This window comes from Scleropages formosus, chromosome 22 (genome assembly GCF_900964775.1).
Source record: "Scleropages formosus chromosome 22, fSclFor1.1, whole genome shotgun sequence".
Lineage (NCBI taxonomy): Eukaryota > Metazoa > Chordata > Actinopteri > Osteoglossiformes > Osteoglossidae > Scleropages > Scleropages formosus.
In genome coordinates, this window is record NC_041827.1 from 7,010,547 (window position 1) to 7,026,373 (window position 15,827).

The following is a 15,827-nucleotide window of genomic DNA, read 5'->3' on the forward strand; positions in this document are numbered from 1 at the left end:
ATAACATAGGTGTCTGGGAGAGGGGGAAGGACTGGCTGTTAATTGTCTTTGAATTCCAAACTCTGTGCTTTGATGGTTATCTTTCACAGCTCCAGCACCGTTTACCGCTGGATGAATAATTGAAGGAGAACTGTTTATACAGACAGCATGATTTCTGATAAGGGGTCATAAAAGAAAAGTCCCGGTAAAAAAACACGGAAAATTCTCCGGCGTCTTGTCTGTTGCGTCAGACGCAAATCAGAAAGCAAGGGATAATTCGTTCCAGCGCTGCTTTCGGTTTGGTTCTGGTAGAAAGCGCGAGGTTGCAGAGGTACAGATCAATAAAGAAACCACCTGCTGTTTCTTCTCACTCTAGAACTGTTTGAGGGTCCAGGCAGGGCTTCAATGCAAATGCACCACATTCTCTAGTGACGGTCCTATCTGTCATAGATACTGACTGTGATCTTTAACAGTATAACTGACAATGAATTTATAAGAATCCTGTTCAAAGTAAATATCACAACAGTTTAAGGCACGCTACATTTATTGCTTTAGCTGACACTTTTCTCCATAGCAACTTGTAGCTATTTATACGCCTTTGTAACTTCAAGGTAAGCACTTTATTTAAGGGTATCACAGCTGGGAGGTGGGATTTGAACCTATATAACCTTTAGGTCTGAAGGAAGTAGCACGAACCACTACCCTACCAGCTGTAACGACATCCCTCTGACGAAAAGCTATGTGCATTATAATTCAATTTAATTCATATTTTTTATAGCGTGCTCTTCTCACACAGTGACACAGAGCACAGAACAAAGGGATAAGACAAATAAATAGATAGTTAGCTATATAGGAAATGACTACATTATCTATGCAGTTATTAAAGCTGAAAGTATTCCCACTGGCCACGGAGGAAAGGAACAAAAAAAAACTCCCAACCGAAAGTAAAGGGAGGAAAAAAAAACCTCTGGGGGTCCAAGTGCCGGTAGCTGCCCACCCCTCCTGGCCATTCTAGATTAAAACAGACTTTTAAGTCAGTCTATAACTAATGAAAACATTGTAGCTGAGTGTTAACTTGATGTCCCAGTTCACACAGGTACGTCTCGTCCATCATGGCAGGCGGTCATCAGCTTCAGTCGGCATGGGGTGCTGGTATGACGGTGGGCCGGTATTCTCACATCTTATCGTAAGGAAACAATGCTCACCAAGAAAGAAACTGTCAGTAAGTGATGACTTAAAGAGATTAGAAGGGTTAACACAGAAGGAAAAAAGCACAGTCAAGTGGAATTACACTGATTATTGATATAGCAGACAATCCATATGAATCAATAGCGTCGTATTTTTTCAGCATCATACCTCATATGCATTGACAGCAATGTACAATATGCAAAGTTAATGTCACATTTTACTACTCAAGTACTGATATTTCTGCAAGAGACTGACATTCTGCCCAGGTTGTGCCCTGACTAGTCTAGCGCCTTGGGCTTTCGCGAGAGGCTCCAGACCACTAGGACCCTGACTTAGACAACAGTTTAATGAAAGTGAATCCAGACATTTTTCCTGTGATTTCTTTTAGTAATTCTAATTTTGAAAAAAGGCTAATGTAGTTCATTTATTTATGCTTTTAAAGTAAATTAATTGCATCTAATATCATTTTAAACTGTATTAAAATGAATGTATAGATTTCTGTTCTTAAGCCTTAAGACCACACTTTTTACCTTTGTCAGCACCGATCAATCAAGTAATCAACTTGTCAGTTGACAAAGCCAGCACCTGTCCCATTGTCTACTGTTTGAGTTTTACAGATAAGAATGATTAGAGTGAATCACCAAAATATTTTTGTTTTCCTCCAGAACTACTAATAGCATTAAAAAGCAGCATTTTCTATTTGTACTGGCTGTCATTAGTTTGGTCAAATATCTCAACAGGTTGTCAGCGCTGTCCAGAAAAAATGGACACAATAGTAATAAAACAAAACAACGTATGAATTTGATCCTTTTCAACTGTCCTCAGCTGGGTGCTGTTTATTTTAGTTTTCTGCATAGCAAAAGAATCTGAGTTATTTTTAAAAAATAGAACATTTATAAAGCCAAAATGAAAATTATTCTTAAAGATGGCTGAAGTGCATGCTTTGATGGACAGGATGGGGGTGGTGGTCAAGAAAAGTTTCTTCATCATTCACTTGAGATGAATAGGCTGAACCGAAAGTTAGTTTCACGGCCATGGGATGGGTTCCAAGGCTGTGAGTAATGCTGCAGGTTTGGTGTGGCCTATAGTTCACTAGGTGCTCGGTAACCAAGTAGCTCCGCTTTACAGTAGAGTTAGAAGCACAATGCTTAGAGTTACTGCCTTTGGATCAAAAGGTTGCAAGTTTGATCCTCACTGCTGGCTGTAGTGCCCTAGAGCAATGTATTTACCTTAAATTGCTCCAGTAAGAAATTACCCAGCTGTATACACGGGTAAACAATTGTAAGCTTATGATTGTAACCTTAACAAAGTAAGTTGGTTTGGAGAGAAGTGTCAGATAGATGTAAATTGTTCTTATTATTCTTGCATTTACTGCACCCAGAACTATTTCCAGAACCTTTCAAAGATGCAGTTACTCCCCTTCCTTATCAAAGAAACAAGCGATAAATCCGAAAACGCTGCTTAATCATTACCATCCATCCATTACTAATAAGCGCTTGTCTAAGGACTGACTTTGTGCTCCACAATGCGCACAGTCAGAATTGTGCAACAGCAAAAGACAGCAGCGTATTACTGTTTAGGGGTGTAGTGTTGCAATCGCCAGGTCTGCGGTTTCAATTCCCACTCCTTCTCAGCACCCTTACTCAAGGTACTCTTACTTTCCTTAACTCACTTGTCCTGGCCAGGGTCGTGGTGGTCCAGAGCCTATCCCATAGTCACTGGGTGCAAGGCAAGGGGGGCACACACTCACATTCACACACTAAGGGCAATTTAGAGCTTCCAGATAAGCTCATACAAACACAGCACACAATGAAGCACACTGGAACCTGCACCAAAACAGCGCAGGCCCTCTGCGCCACCTTGCCACCCCCTTGGCTTAGGCTAAGGTACTTTGCAGGAATTGATCCAGTAAGAACCGTGGCGTGGTGTGGAAACGGGTAAATCAGCGTATCTGCTCATCCTCAACTGAAGCTAAGGGCGCCTTGAATAAAGGCGTCATCCCATCAGAGGTTAATTATACGTAATAATAATAATAATAGTAATAATAATAATAATAGTGCAACTCGACAGAAGAGCCGGCTTCTCCCGGGGGACAGAGCCTGAGTGTGATTCCGCGGGATGCGGACGGTCCCGGGAGACGCGCTTTCTGGCAGCTCATTGGACGCAGGGCGGCTATATAAAGCGCTGCAGTGCCGTAAGTCACGGCAGACGGACGGCTGGGCTCGCGCCGTGGAGTAGAGCGATCAGCTCGAGCGTGTGCCGAGGAGCTTCGGAGTGTTTCATGCATTTCGTTTGATTTCTGATTTCCGTTCCGTTCACGATGAAAGAAAGGAGAATTACGCAGCCGCTCGTGGTCAGATGTAAACTGGTGCTCGTTGGGGATGTTCAATGCGGAAAAACTGCAATGTTGCAAGTACTAGCCAAGGACTGTTATCCGGAGGTATGCTGTGTATGTGTGTGTTTTATAAACCCTCGTGTATGTGCGCAGTATTAAGGCATTTTTGAACATTTGAAAAAGGGAAAAAAATATTTTAGTATATTTATTTCATTCGTGTCTTAGGGCATGTTTTTTTCTGCAGGCCTCTCTCTCTCTATAAAGTAGCAGATACTCTAACATTGTTATATATTTATACACACACACGCACATGATGATATATAATAAACTCATTCAATTTTTCCAACGCTTAACGTAACACAATCCTTTGAGAAATGTAAGTATCATGCGAGCAGCGTATCTGTTGGTCACAAAATATACTTCATTAGACTCCTATAATCATGTACAGAATGTTCTGCTTGGTGCAGCACCATTAGTTCTCTTTTTCACCAGTTTTGAACGATTTTCGGCTTTTCCTGCAGACAGCTCACCAGTTGAACCTATGATGAATACACGAATCTGACACGTCCGATTGTTACACACGACTCGAGGATCAATGTGTTGGTGCTGAAAGTTCGGCTCCAGTGTGTGGTGACAGCCCTTTACCCCCCTCGTAGACGTACGTGCCAACAGTGTTTGAGAACTACACCGCGTGCCTGGAGCTGGAGGAGCAGCGCGTGGAGCTCAGCCTCTGGGACACTTCAGGTGACTAACTGGCAGCGCGGGGCCGCGGCCGCGCGCACTTGTTCATGGCACGAGTCGTCGTGTTTGTGTTGAAGAACCGCCAACTAAATCAATGCTGAAATGGGAAAACTCTGCTTTTTCACCACAGGGACCTGGCTGCGAGGGAAGAGAGATTTATTACGATGAGATGAGTTACTTCGGGTACAATAAAGCGTCTTTTTAGGGCGCCTCTACAGTCTACACCCGGAATTCGCTAGAGCGTTATTTATTTACCACCAGATATACCTGACGAATAAATTTCAGATACAAGTTATGCTTTATGTATGTCGAATATTACGAGTAAGACTCAACGCACTGTATAAATATTTCGCTAGAAAACGACGCTGCAAGCCACACCTTTGATAAATGATTTTTAAACGTTACGTTCCTAAGTGGATACAGGGATTTAAACCGGTACGTCGCTAAAAAGGTTGGGCTGAGAAACGGGGCTGTTTGTTTGTGGCGTCTCGCGCGTGTTTTCGCCCTCGGTCGCGCCTCGCGCTCGCTGAGCCAACGTGTCGTGTGAGGAATACAGATTGAGCTGCTGGGCTCGCGCTAGCGCTAATGCTAAGTGCCCGCGCGAACGAGCGCTAACGCTTCGAGACCCGCGTGGAATTTCCCCGTGTGATAACGCATTTAATGCCATTATACGGTTGACCTTTCGTCTTTATTCGACAGTGTCCCTGGCAAATAAATTTGCCTTCGTTCTGTATTTCATTCATTCATTTTCGTCAAATTTCACTCGGCGCTAGTGAACAGCCTTTTTTCTCTACCTTCTCAGGCGCTCGGATATGAAATTAATTAATTAACGCTGCTGACTTTCCTTGGGTTCATGTTGCGATAGTCTGACTAAATTTATACCGCAGTTTTGTGTCTTTTATTCCCCTTTGTAGACATTCACGTCACTTTTCAGTAAAGCGAGTGCTGCAGTGTCCGCGCGGGTTGCTGCGTGATGAGGCGCACGAGGCGTCTGAACCCCCCGTTCAGTGCATTAGGTAACAAACCTAGCAAAATCCTGGCACGATTTTCTCAGATTATAAAGTTTTTTTCTTCACCGATAAAATACTGACAGCTGGTACTGTACTATAAGTGATTCTGCTTGAAACATTTACATTTTAAGAGTTTAGGCAATGGGATCTTCATATATGCAGGATTTTTAAATTATAAATTAGAATAACGATCATAAATTCGAATTTTTCTTTGCTATTAATGACGAGATCTGGTTGTAATCACTATTCTAGTGAGTCTGAAGCATTTGATCGTGAATTTGAGCTTCCTGGATATGACGATTAGTGTTAAATTCATTTGATTCCATCCCTCATCCTCTGTGGAAATCAATGCATAAAATAAAGGAATTTTAGAGGATGAAATGTTAAATGAATAATATTTTCAGTGTGATTTGCTGTATTAAAATGACTGGATGAGGGCAGCTGCATCTTCACCCAAAGGTTGCAGGTTCGACTCCCATCTGAAGATGTAGTGCCGCTGATCAAGGTACTTATCCTAAATTACTCCAGTAAAAATATCCAGCTGAATAAATGGCAAAATAATTGTAAGTAGCTTAACATTGTAAGTCGCTTTGGAGAAAAATTATCAGCTAAATGAATAAAAACAGGATGGTTGCCCAGTGCTCCCATTACCAGTGTGTTTGCTAACCATGTAACCGTAATACAGATGGAGTTTATGGACTGTTATATAGTTTTTGGTATACTGTACTATGCAGTATTCATGCAGGGCTTGTTTAATTTTTTTTGCTATTCTACAGTGTCACTTTGTCAGGTCCTGACTATTGAAGGAAGATGGGTTTTGCTTTAATGACTTCTCTTGCTGTCAGGGGAAAAATGAAAATATCTCCTCTTAGGAGTGCTGAAGCCATTGTTGGGTGGTTCCGACATTGCTTAAATCTTGTGATTCCTGCCAAAGGATTCACAAGAGGACAAACACAAGGAGGTGTGTGTCCTCCGTCTTTGATTATTTTACATTTCCTGCAGAGCAGTAACTCCTCTGGTTAAGATGCAGTAGAGCTACTGGGTGGTTAGAAGCACCTGGCTGTACAGCGTGGCATATGGGTGACAGCGGATGGGCAATACTAAAACTGAACGTTTTTCTTTCTGAGATATTAGCCGATAAAAACTGTCTTAAGTCAGCCAGAGCTGAAAGATTCATTGTGTCCTGCTTGCTTTTACCTGATGAGGTTTAACTCTGGATCATGCTGGAAGTGGTACAAATGTGCCACTTGGCATGTGAAAAGGCTGCTTTATTCTGAATGAGGTTGCTGGAGGACAGCAAGTACAGAGAAGGGATTTGGCAAAAGGTTGTTCTGACCTTCAGCTTCCAGTCATATGGAGGCCAGTGCAGATCTCAAACTCTCATATATTTCACAGATTTCATCAGGTTTGTGGATCTGATATGTGTGTTTAATATATTTTTGCAAGGAATGTTTTTCTCTTGGGTGGCACGGTGGTGCAGCATGTAGCGCTGGGCTGTTTGGACATAGGTTCCAATCTTGCTCACTGTGTGTGGATTTTACGTATTCTCTGTCTATATATTTACTTGGTTGCTCTGGTTTCCTCCTGCAGTCCGGAGATATGTGTTTCAGGTGACACTAAATTGCCAGTAATGCGTAAGTGCGTGTAGCTACTCTGCAGTGGGCTGGTGCCCTATCCAGGGTATAGTCTACTGAGGCTTGGGTCCTGTGCTTTTGGAATAGCCTCTGGACCACCACGACTCTGTCTTGGACAGGTGGATAAGCAAAGTGAGTGATGTTCCTTTGAGTTTTTGTTTTGCTACAGCCCTGATTGTAAACAGTCCATGTTGTGAATGTGAAATCTTAACACTGGAGCAGTGTATAAGGTCATCCAGAGGCTAGGAGCTGCTCTGTCAGTCATTGCATCCTGCTCTCTATTTCACTCTGCTTGGTATATGTCTCAAGTGCTTATAAAGTCCCTTGAGGTCAGAGGCATTAGTTACAAACACATTGTGGGATTGCCAGCCTGGTAAATTTTACTTCATCACAGTACACGGTGCTAATACTTATGCTCCTATGTTCTTGCTCCTGTCTATTAATAGGCAGAACAGTTCCTCTTATTAAAAAGACTTTTGATCATTGATCGGTCTGGCTCCAAGTCACACAGCTACTCTGGGGAGGAAGACTGTGGATTTGCTGGCAGAAATCAATCTGGTGCTTTAATCAACCATGCAAGCAGCAAGTGAGCCGGTCTCTGCATCCAAGAGAGACCTTGGAGATGGGTTCCCCCCAAGGCTTCGCTTCCATATGAGATCACTGGTGGTATTTCTGAAATTGCTGCAGTAATTTCTTACTACTATGGATGTGTAGTAGTTGGCTGTGGTATGTTCAGTATTAAGCAAATAAATGGTAGCTGGTAGCATAGTGGTTAACACTGCTGCTTTTAGACCCAAAGGTGGTGGGTTTAGTTCCCACCTGCAGCTGTAGCAACTATGAGCAAGGTCCTTCCTTACCCTGAATTGCTCAGTGAAATTACCTGTGTATCCATCCATCTTCCTCCGCTATCCGGGGCCGGGTCGCGGGGGCAGCAGTCCGAGCAGAGTCCTCCAGACCTCCCTCTCCCCGCACACCTCCTCCAGTTCCTCTGGGGGAACCCCAAGGCGTTCCCAGGCCAGCCGGGAGACATAGTCTCTCCAACGTGTCCTGGGTCTGCCCCGAGGCCTCCTCCCAGTGGGACAAGCCCGGAACACCTCCCCAGGGAGGCGTCCAGGAGGCATCCGGAACAGATGCCCGAGCCACCTCAACCGGCTCCTCTCGATGTGGAAGAGCAGCGGCTCTACTCCGAGCTCCTCCCGGGTGGCTGAGCTCCTCACCCTATCCCTAAGGGTGCGCCCAGCCACTCTGCGGAGGAAACTCATTTCTGCCGCTTGTATCCGCGATCTCATTCTTTCGGTCATGATCCAGAGTTCATGACCATAGGTGAGGGTAGGAACGTAGATCGACCGGTAAATTGAGAGCTTCGCCTTACGACTCAGCTCCCTCTTCACCACAACAGACCGGTACAATGACCGCATTACTGCGGACGCCGCACCGATCCGTCTGTCAACCTGCCGCTCCATTTTTCCCTCACTCGTGAACAAGACCCCGAGATACTTAAACTCCTCCACTTGAGGGAGCAACTCCCCCCTAACCCGGAGGGGGCAATCCACCTTTTTCCAACTGAGAACCATGGCCTTGGATTTGGAGGTGCTGATTCTCATCCCCGCCGCTTCGCGCTCGGCTGCAAACCTCCCCAGTGCACGCTGTAAGTCTTTACCTGATGAAGCCAACAGGACCACATCGTCCGCAAAAAGCAGAGACGAGATCTCGCGGCCACCAAAACAGACACCCTCCGTTCCCTGGCTGCGCCTAGAAATTCTGTCCATGAAGATAATGAACAGAATCGGTGACAAAGGGCAGCCCTGGCGGAGTCCAGCATGCACCGGAAACAGGTCTGACTTACTGCCGGCAATGCGAACCAAGCTCCTGCTCCGGTCATACAGGGAACGAACAGCCCGTAGCAACGAGCCCCGAACCCCATAATCCCGAAGTACCTCCCACAGGATGCCACGAGGGACACGGTCGAATGCCTTCTCCAGGTCCACAAAACACACATGGACTGGTTGGGCAAACTCCCACGAACCCTCCAGCACCCTAGTGAGGGTATAGAGCTGGTCCAGTGTTCCACGGCCAGGGCGAAAACCGCATTGCTCCTCCTGAATCCGAGGTTCGACTATCGGTCGGATTCTCCTTTCCAGTACCCTGGCATAGACTTTCCCAGGGAGGCTAAGGAGTGTGATCCCCCTTTCTTCTTCTAAAAACCAGAGTTGGCGCCCGAGGTTTGGGTCGGCCGGGCACTCGGCCCCGACCACCGCCCAAATCACAATGCACCGGCCCCTTACGGTCTCTCCGGCAGGTGGTGAGCCCACCGAAGAGTGGCTCCACGTCATGGCTTCGGGCTGAGCCCGGCCAGGCCCCGTGGGCATAGACCTGGCCACTAGGCGCTCGCATGCGAGCCCCCCCCCCCCCCCCAGGCCTGGCTCCAGGGTGGGGCCCCGGTGACCCCATACTGGGCGGGGTAAACGGAAGCCTTGATTTTATTTTCTTCATAAGGGGTTTTACCTGTGTATGGGTAAATAATTGTAGGTAGGATGACATTATAAATTGCTTTGGAGAAAAGTGTTGTCTAAATTAATAAATGTAATATAAAGCCTGTATTTTAAATTTGTTTCCCAACAAAGCTCAGGGAAATTGCCTAAATGCAATGGTCGAATTCAGGGTAACCTGAACTAATTGGGTTCTGCTGAAATTGATGTCATTCTGACCAAATGTGTAATGAAAGCTGTGCTGAGTGGCTGAGCGATGGGATTACTTGTGGTCATTGTAAAAGTTGTAATAGCAGCCTCTTTTGTGCTAAGAGGGCAGGTGACGGTTGTTGCAGACCTAATCCTCTAATCCTTATGCACAGTTAGTTATAGAGCTCTGTAGCACGAAATTCTGTCTTGCAGTCTGCATTAGTCTGACACCATAGGTCCTACCCATGTTGCTTGGCACTCAGCGAGCCAAAGTGTGGTTTATCCGCGGGCAGGGGGTTCCCTCGAGGGCCTCTCCAGCAGCACGCTGAGCGTGACTGGGGTTTCCCCCTCTGCTCTGCACCAGCAGGGCTTCCACGGGCATCTTGCCTGCAGTTGGTCACTCTGGAGGGGGTAAGAGGTTGGGGCTGGGGTGAATCTGTTAGGTTGTGTCCCTGTCTCTGTCCCAAAGGAGTTAAAAGCATTTTAGGGAATAAAAAAAGACAGCTCCAAAGGCATGGTGCCCTTCGCGAGGACAATGTAGTAACCAGCATCTCTGGATAGAAAATGGGCTTCAGTCATGTGGAGTCCAGTTCTTCATTTCCGTACTCTGCTGTTGACTGTGGGTTAACTTTGGAAAGTGCGTCTCTGATCTTTGAAACCTGTGCTGAGGGATTGGTGATGAGAGCCTCAGTGAAAAAATACCAATTATAATGTGAGCTTTGATTTGGAGCTGCTGAGAAAGTGGCCCCAGACGACAAAATCAGGTCAACCAATTCCCAAGTAACCCATCAAGTTTAAGTTCTTTTATTAAGGATACAATACTTCATCTTGTAGGGTCTGAATTGAGGAATTACCTAGTTGTGTTGAAGGGATTTTACATGTGGCATCATGTTTTGGGGGGGGATGTGGTGGTGCAGTGGGTTTGGCCTGTGCCTCTTCTCTGGTGGGTCTGGGGTTCGAGTCCCACTTGAGGTGCCTTACGATGGACTGGCATCCCGCCCTGGGGGTGTCCCCTCCAGCCTTGCGCCCTGCGTTGCCGGGTTAGGCTCTGGCTTGCTGCTATAAGCGATTTCGGTCAGTGCGTGTGTCTGAGTAATAGGAGGTCCCCACTCTTTCCTCTGAATGCCTTTCATTTTTCTTATATTACAGATCTTTTAGGTCTTTTTTTGCATTTTCCATTTAGTTTTGTTAGATTAAGTATACTTTAGGTATTAGTTCCTACTATATATCAGTTAAGAAAACATATTACACATTCTTGAAATTAGCAAATTTTGGCACTGGGTTCCAAGCACTGAATGTTTACTTTCTACAATGTTCTGGTGCCTTCTAGAATCTTCCAGTGGCTGTAAAGTACCAAATTAAAACTGACGTGCTAGAAGAGCTCGTGGTATTTTTCCAATCCGTAAACTTTAAGTAATCTTAACACAAAAATCCACATTACTAAGAACACTTTAACACGCTGATTATCCAATTAAATCAGTAAAGCGTGCATATTCACACCTTGCACATCCAGTACCTCAGTTAAATAACCTTTTTTTTTTTTTAATAAGAGTAATTGACTTTCTGAGAGGTGCACCTGGTAACATTTCGCACAGGAGGTGAGCTCTCGCACCGCGCGCCCGGGGCTTTGACTAGCCCAAGCGCCACGCTGCGCTCCTTCCTCGTGTCAGCGGATAGCAGCAGCGCAGAAACTGAGACGTGTGACACCCACCATCCCGTCTACCCCCTAATTACAGGAATTAGCGACAGTTAATTATGCACCGTGTCCTTGGCCAGGGATGTGACGAGAGGGATAGACCAGCATGCAGATGTTCTGCTCTTCGCACTCCTCTGTGTTGTGTGACTAATTAGGGAGCTTTAATTGAATTTGCTCATCAGTCCCCTGTGTATAGCAGTGGCCTTGTCACTAGTTTTCAGTCGCCGTCGCATCCCCTGTGCTCACATTACTGCACTCTTCCTCGTAATCATGCATTTACTGGTCTGGATTTTGGCCTTTTTCATGTTTTCAAAATAGGGGTTAAGATATTTACAAACCTTTTTGTTCCCCTTCATCCAGCGTGCAGTATTCGGTGACCTGAAGATGACAGCCGATTAGACAGCTTAGAAAAAACAAGGTCCTTTTATTCAGAATTCTCCTATTCTGGGGTGTTTTCTATATAGTTTTGGGCACCTAAAACCGAAGGCAGGCTGAAATGGCACAGAAAGCCTCAAATGTGTGCTAAGGCCATGCAGAAAATGGCTGCACGTCAGCAATGTAAGCAGATAAAATCCTTTTCTGGAGGTTAATCTCTAAATAGTCATGGGATACGAGCCTTGTCCTAGTAAACTATAGGCCAGAGCTCTAGATCAGGCGCTGCTTTGCTATGAAACTGGAAATATGCTTACCGTGAGCATATTCATCCTCTGTTCTCCTTTTTCGTTGTCTGTGTGCAATGTGCAGATCCCGTGTTCGGCCTTCAAAGCTGACATACGGTCTGTACTGAACCACTTTGCGGTAAAACACATACTGATTTGGGCAGGTAAAGTCAAGTGATGTCAACTGTCGGTGGAGTCAGTTTCTCCATATAATTCAGAGCCATTTTAAACACTGAACAAATGTCCTGTCCATGATTCCGTGGGAGCGCTTGTTTCTGCTCGTTTATGTAAACAGTAAAAGAAAACGCACGTCTCGCGAAAAGCATCGTAGGATACATCATACAGCACTATACCTGCTGTGTACGATCGGTCAGCACTGTACGTCTGGTCTGCTGCCTCTTTCAGGGCCGTTTTCCTGACACCAATCTGTATGCGGGACTTTCATAAATTACACTGGCAACCTTGTCTTGGTAGAATGTGATGTAAGTGAAACAAATTACAGGTGTGGGATCATTTTGTTAGTCATCTCAGGGAGCGCTGTACCCTCGCCTTGAAATCAGCTGGGTCGCCTTCTAAGGTCTAAGGACCTTCAAAGGTCACGCGGGCTTTCCTTTTGTCCCTCTATTCAATGTCAAACAGAAAGAAAGTACTTCCTTTCATAAGGAGGTAATTTACTGAAGACAAATGCCTTTGAAAGGAGAATCTCGATCTGTATGAACCCGTGCAGTTGAGTTTCTTAAGCAGTAAGTGGGTGGACATGGGGCGCAAATCGGGGGTTGGCGGGCGGGCAGGCAGTGGTGGGGGGGATGGTGGTGTAAGGAAAGCCTGTGTGGGAGTGTGTGGAAATGCTGGAAGCAGACGGTGCATTCCAAGGCTGTTGCTGTGGTTACGGAGGAAGTGATACGGCTGTGTCATGTGCCAGGGACAGGAGCCCGGCATGACAACCGCGAGAGGTGGCATCCCCTCAGAAAAGTGGTGGCACAGGTTTTAGCGACCAGGTGGGCTGATGGGACAGAGCCCGGCGCTCTGTGCTGCAGTGCCGTGCTTCAACAAAATTCTCGCATCGTTCCAGGGCTCCTGTAACCAAAGAACCAAACAATCTTTATTTCTAGGCTGTTTCTTGCCGTATTGTTCGGTCCCTGCTCTTGCCCTGTGATTTGGCAGTTCCAATTGTCTTTCACTGTTGGGGTTTTGGCCTTTAGCCAGGGTAAATTTAGACACAAAGAGGCTACTGCTTTGTTCAGAGAAGCTCTCTAGCACCTAATATTAAATGGGACTGTAATTACAGGTCATCTGGGCTTCAGCTGCAATTCTGCTTGTTCCTCTAAGCCCTCCATGTTGAACAAAATTGCTTGTCTTCCAGGTTCTCCATATTATGACAACGTGAGGCCTCTGTGCTACAGTGATTCAGATGCCGTTCTCCTGTGCTTTGACATCAGCCGCCCAGACACTGTTGAGAGTGCACTGAAGAAGGTAATGGTCTCCTTTGCAAAGCTTTTCATAACTCATATGTCTTATGTCACGGCATGCTTCGCCATTGTCTGTTCTTGCTAATGTGATACAAAAGAGTATGGTACTGCCAACCTGTTGGGACTTCTTCAGTAGAAAACATGATGCACTATTTTGGTGCCCTTCAGACATCAGTGTTTATGTGGTCAGAAAATGCAAGTGTAATGTCTATGTGGAAAATAGTTTCTTATATGAATGTTGGCTTTTCGTATCTCGTTTCTTTGATCTCCCATGGCTCAGAACGGCTCTTCTTTTTCTATATCTCTTTAGTGGAAGACAGAAATATTGGACTTCTGCCCCAGCACTCGAATTCTTCTCATAGGGTGTAAGACAGACTTGCGCACAGATGTCTGCACACTTATGGAGCTTTCCAGCCAAAAGCAGACACCTATCTCCCATGAGCAGGTATGGATGGACTAGTCGGTAGTCGGATTGACTCTCGCACATTCTTTCCAAAAAGAACGTGAGATGAATATACAGTTGGTCTTGGATTTGTGATCTTTCCAGTAACAGACTTTTTGTAATGCAAACCTTTTTCAGAAGATAGCTGGGATACCAATTCAAATCACACGCCAAAGTGGCTCTGGATTGACAGTCGGTATTCACAAATAGTAGAGGTTCTCTAAAGTTTTGAAAAAGATTCAAGAAGGTGGGGAAGAAGCAGACAGAAGATGAACAACCTGCAGACTTGTCCATGTTGCAGACATTTACATTTATAGTGACATTTTTCAATCAGCAGATGCTTTTCTCCAAAGCGAGGTAGAACTTGGAGTAAAATAAAGTGCATTTCACCAACAGACAGAGAGATACTCCTGTTCAGTGTTGATCACTGACTGACTGATTGATCATCAGCACTCTGGAACACTGGACACAAACTATATACTCTAGAAGTGTACAGAATGAGGGTGATCCCACACCCTCGTTCTATTTCTGTTCTGTTTTATTAGCAGCTGGACATGGACATGCAGATGGCTTTTGCTTCGCAACAGACTGAAATGTTAGGAAGTATAAATTTTAAAAAAAATCAACTGGAAAAAGTTAGTATCTTGGAATTTGTAACTCGGTTGTTTGTAACATGAAGAGCCAACATGCACTGATATTTTAATGGTGTTTCAGACTCAAACATGTGAAACACAGTTCACCAAAAACTGGAAACCCTTTTACCCCCCCCCCCCCCCCCCCACTCACTTTGTCCTCCGTCTCATTTTCAACGCAGGGCTCAGCCCTGGCCAAGCAGCTGGGTGCCGAAGCTTACCTGGAGTGCTCAGCCTTTACCTCAGAGAAGAGCATCCACAGCGTCTTCCGCACGGCAGCCCTGGCCTGCCTCAACAAGCTTCAACCCACCGGCAAGCCCAGCCCTGCCCGGCGCCTCTCCAAGAGACTGCTGCACCTGCCCAGCCGCTCTGAGCTGCTCACCTCTACTTTCAAGAAGGAGAAGGCCAAGAGCTGCTCTGTGATGTGAGCAGGGCTGGCCACCTTCCTGCTCCAAGCGACGCCGCTATTCTGTAGGGGGTCAGGGGGAGGGTGTGGGGAGGGGACCGGTGGAATTAGCAAACAAGGGCTCCTTCTTGAACCCCTCCTTGCACCCCGGGACCCCTAAGACAACCGGACATCTGCTGCCCATAAGGTCTTGATTTGTACAGTGCATATTGGTTTTCATTCACCTACACCTGGCTTTACTCAAAGGTGTAACCGTTAGCATTTCCCCCTACCAGACTTGCTTTGTACAATCTGTTTCCAAAACAGTAATAATAATAATACTTAATAAAAATCAGTGTTACTGGACTTCCTTGGCCACACAGTGAATTAAAAAAACTGGAAAGCTAACATGTACCTGTATGTATCTCAGTATTGTAACTTTTATGCTTTTTAAGACAATGTAGTGTATTCCTCCGGGACGGTCCATACGAAAAATGACACTGTCCCATTTTACTGTAAAAAGCTTTTTTTTCCCCACACATAGACAGAATATGCACTTTAGGGTGTGAACAAACAAACTGCTGCACGAGGGCATATCTGAAGCTGAAATGGGCAGGCTGGGTTTTAGCGGGGCTCCTTTTCGTCTTTTCTGTTGCAACAGAGGGATGTGGAGGAATAAGGCAGTTCCACAAACTGATAGGAGTCTCGGGTCTGTTGCGCAGTGTGTGTGCAACAGTTTGGGCTGACGATTATGCATGGTAGCATTCAATCCAATTCACTTTATTTTTATAGAGCGCTCTTCTCACGCCGTGACACATTGGCATTGCAGGGGTCTTAACCTGCCGGTGAGTTCCGGGTCAGGTCACCTGTCGGCAGCTACCTTGATGTCCGCTCGCCCTCATCCGTGATGAGCATGGACGGTTGAGGACAGGAGATGAGGAAGCATTCGGGGGTCAAGACCCAGTAAGTGGTATCGGCA

General features: G+C 45.7%; 1 protein-coding gene across 1 annotated transcript; it reads left to right on the forward strand.

The window, feature by feature from the left end:
- The first annotated feature begins 3,384 nt into the window (after positions 1-3,384).
- On the forward strand, positions 3,385-15,461 carry LOC108918161 (rho-related GTP-binding protein Rho6-like). The gene is made up of 5 exons (XM_018725204.2): positions 3,385-3,607; positions 4,159-4,246; positions 13,284-13,393; positions 13,700-13,834; positions 14,646-15,461. Exons 1-5 carry the CDS (start codon positions 3,488-3,490, stop codon positions 14,889-14,891), a joined length of 699 nt encoding a protein of 232 aa, XP_018580720.1. The 5' UTR covers positions 3,385-3,487; the 3' UTR covers positions 14,892-15,461.
- The last annotated feature ends 366 nt before the right edge of the window (positions 15,462-15,827 follow it).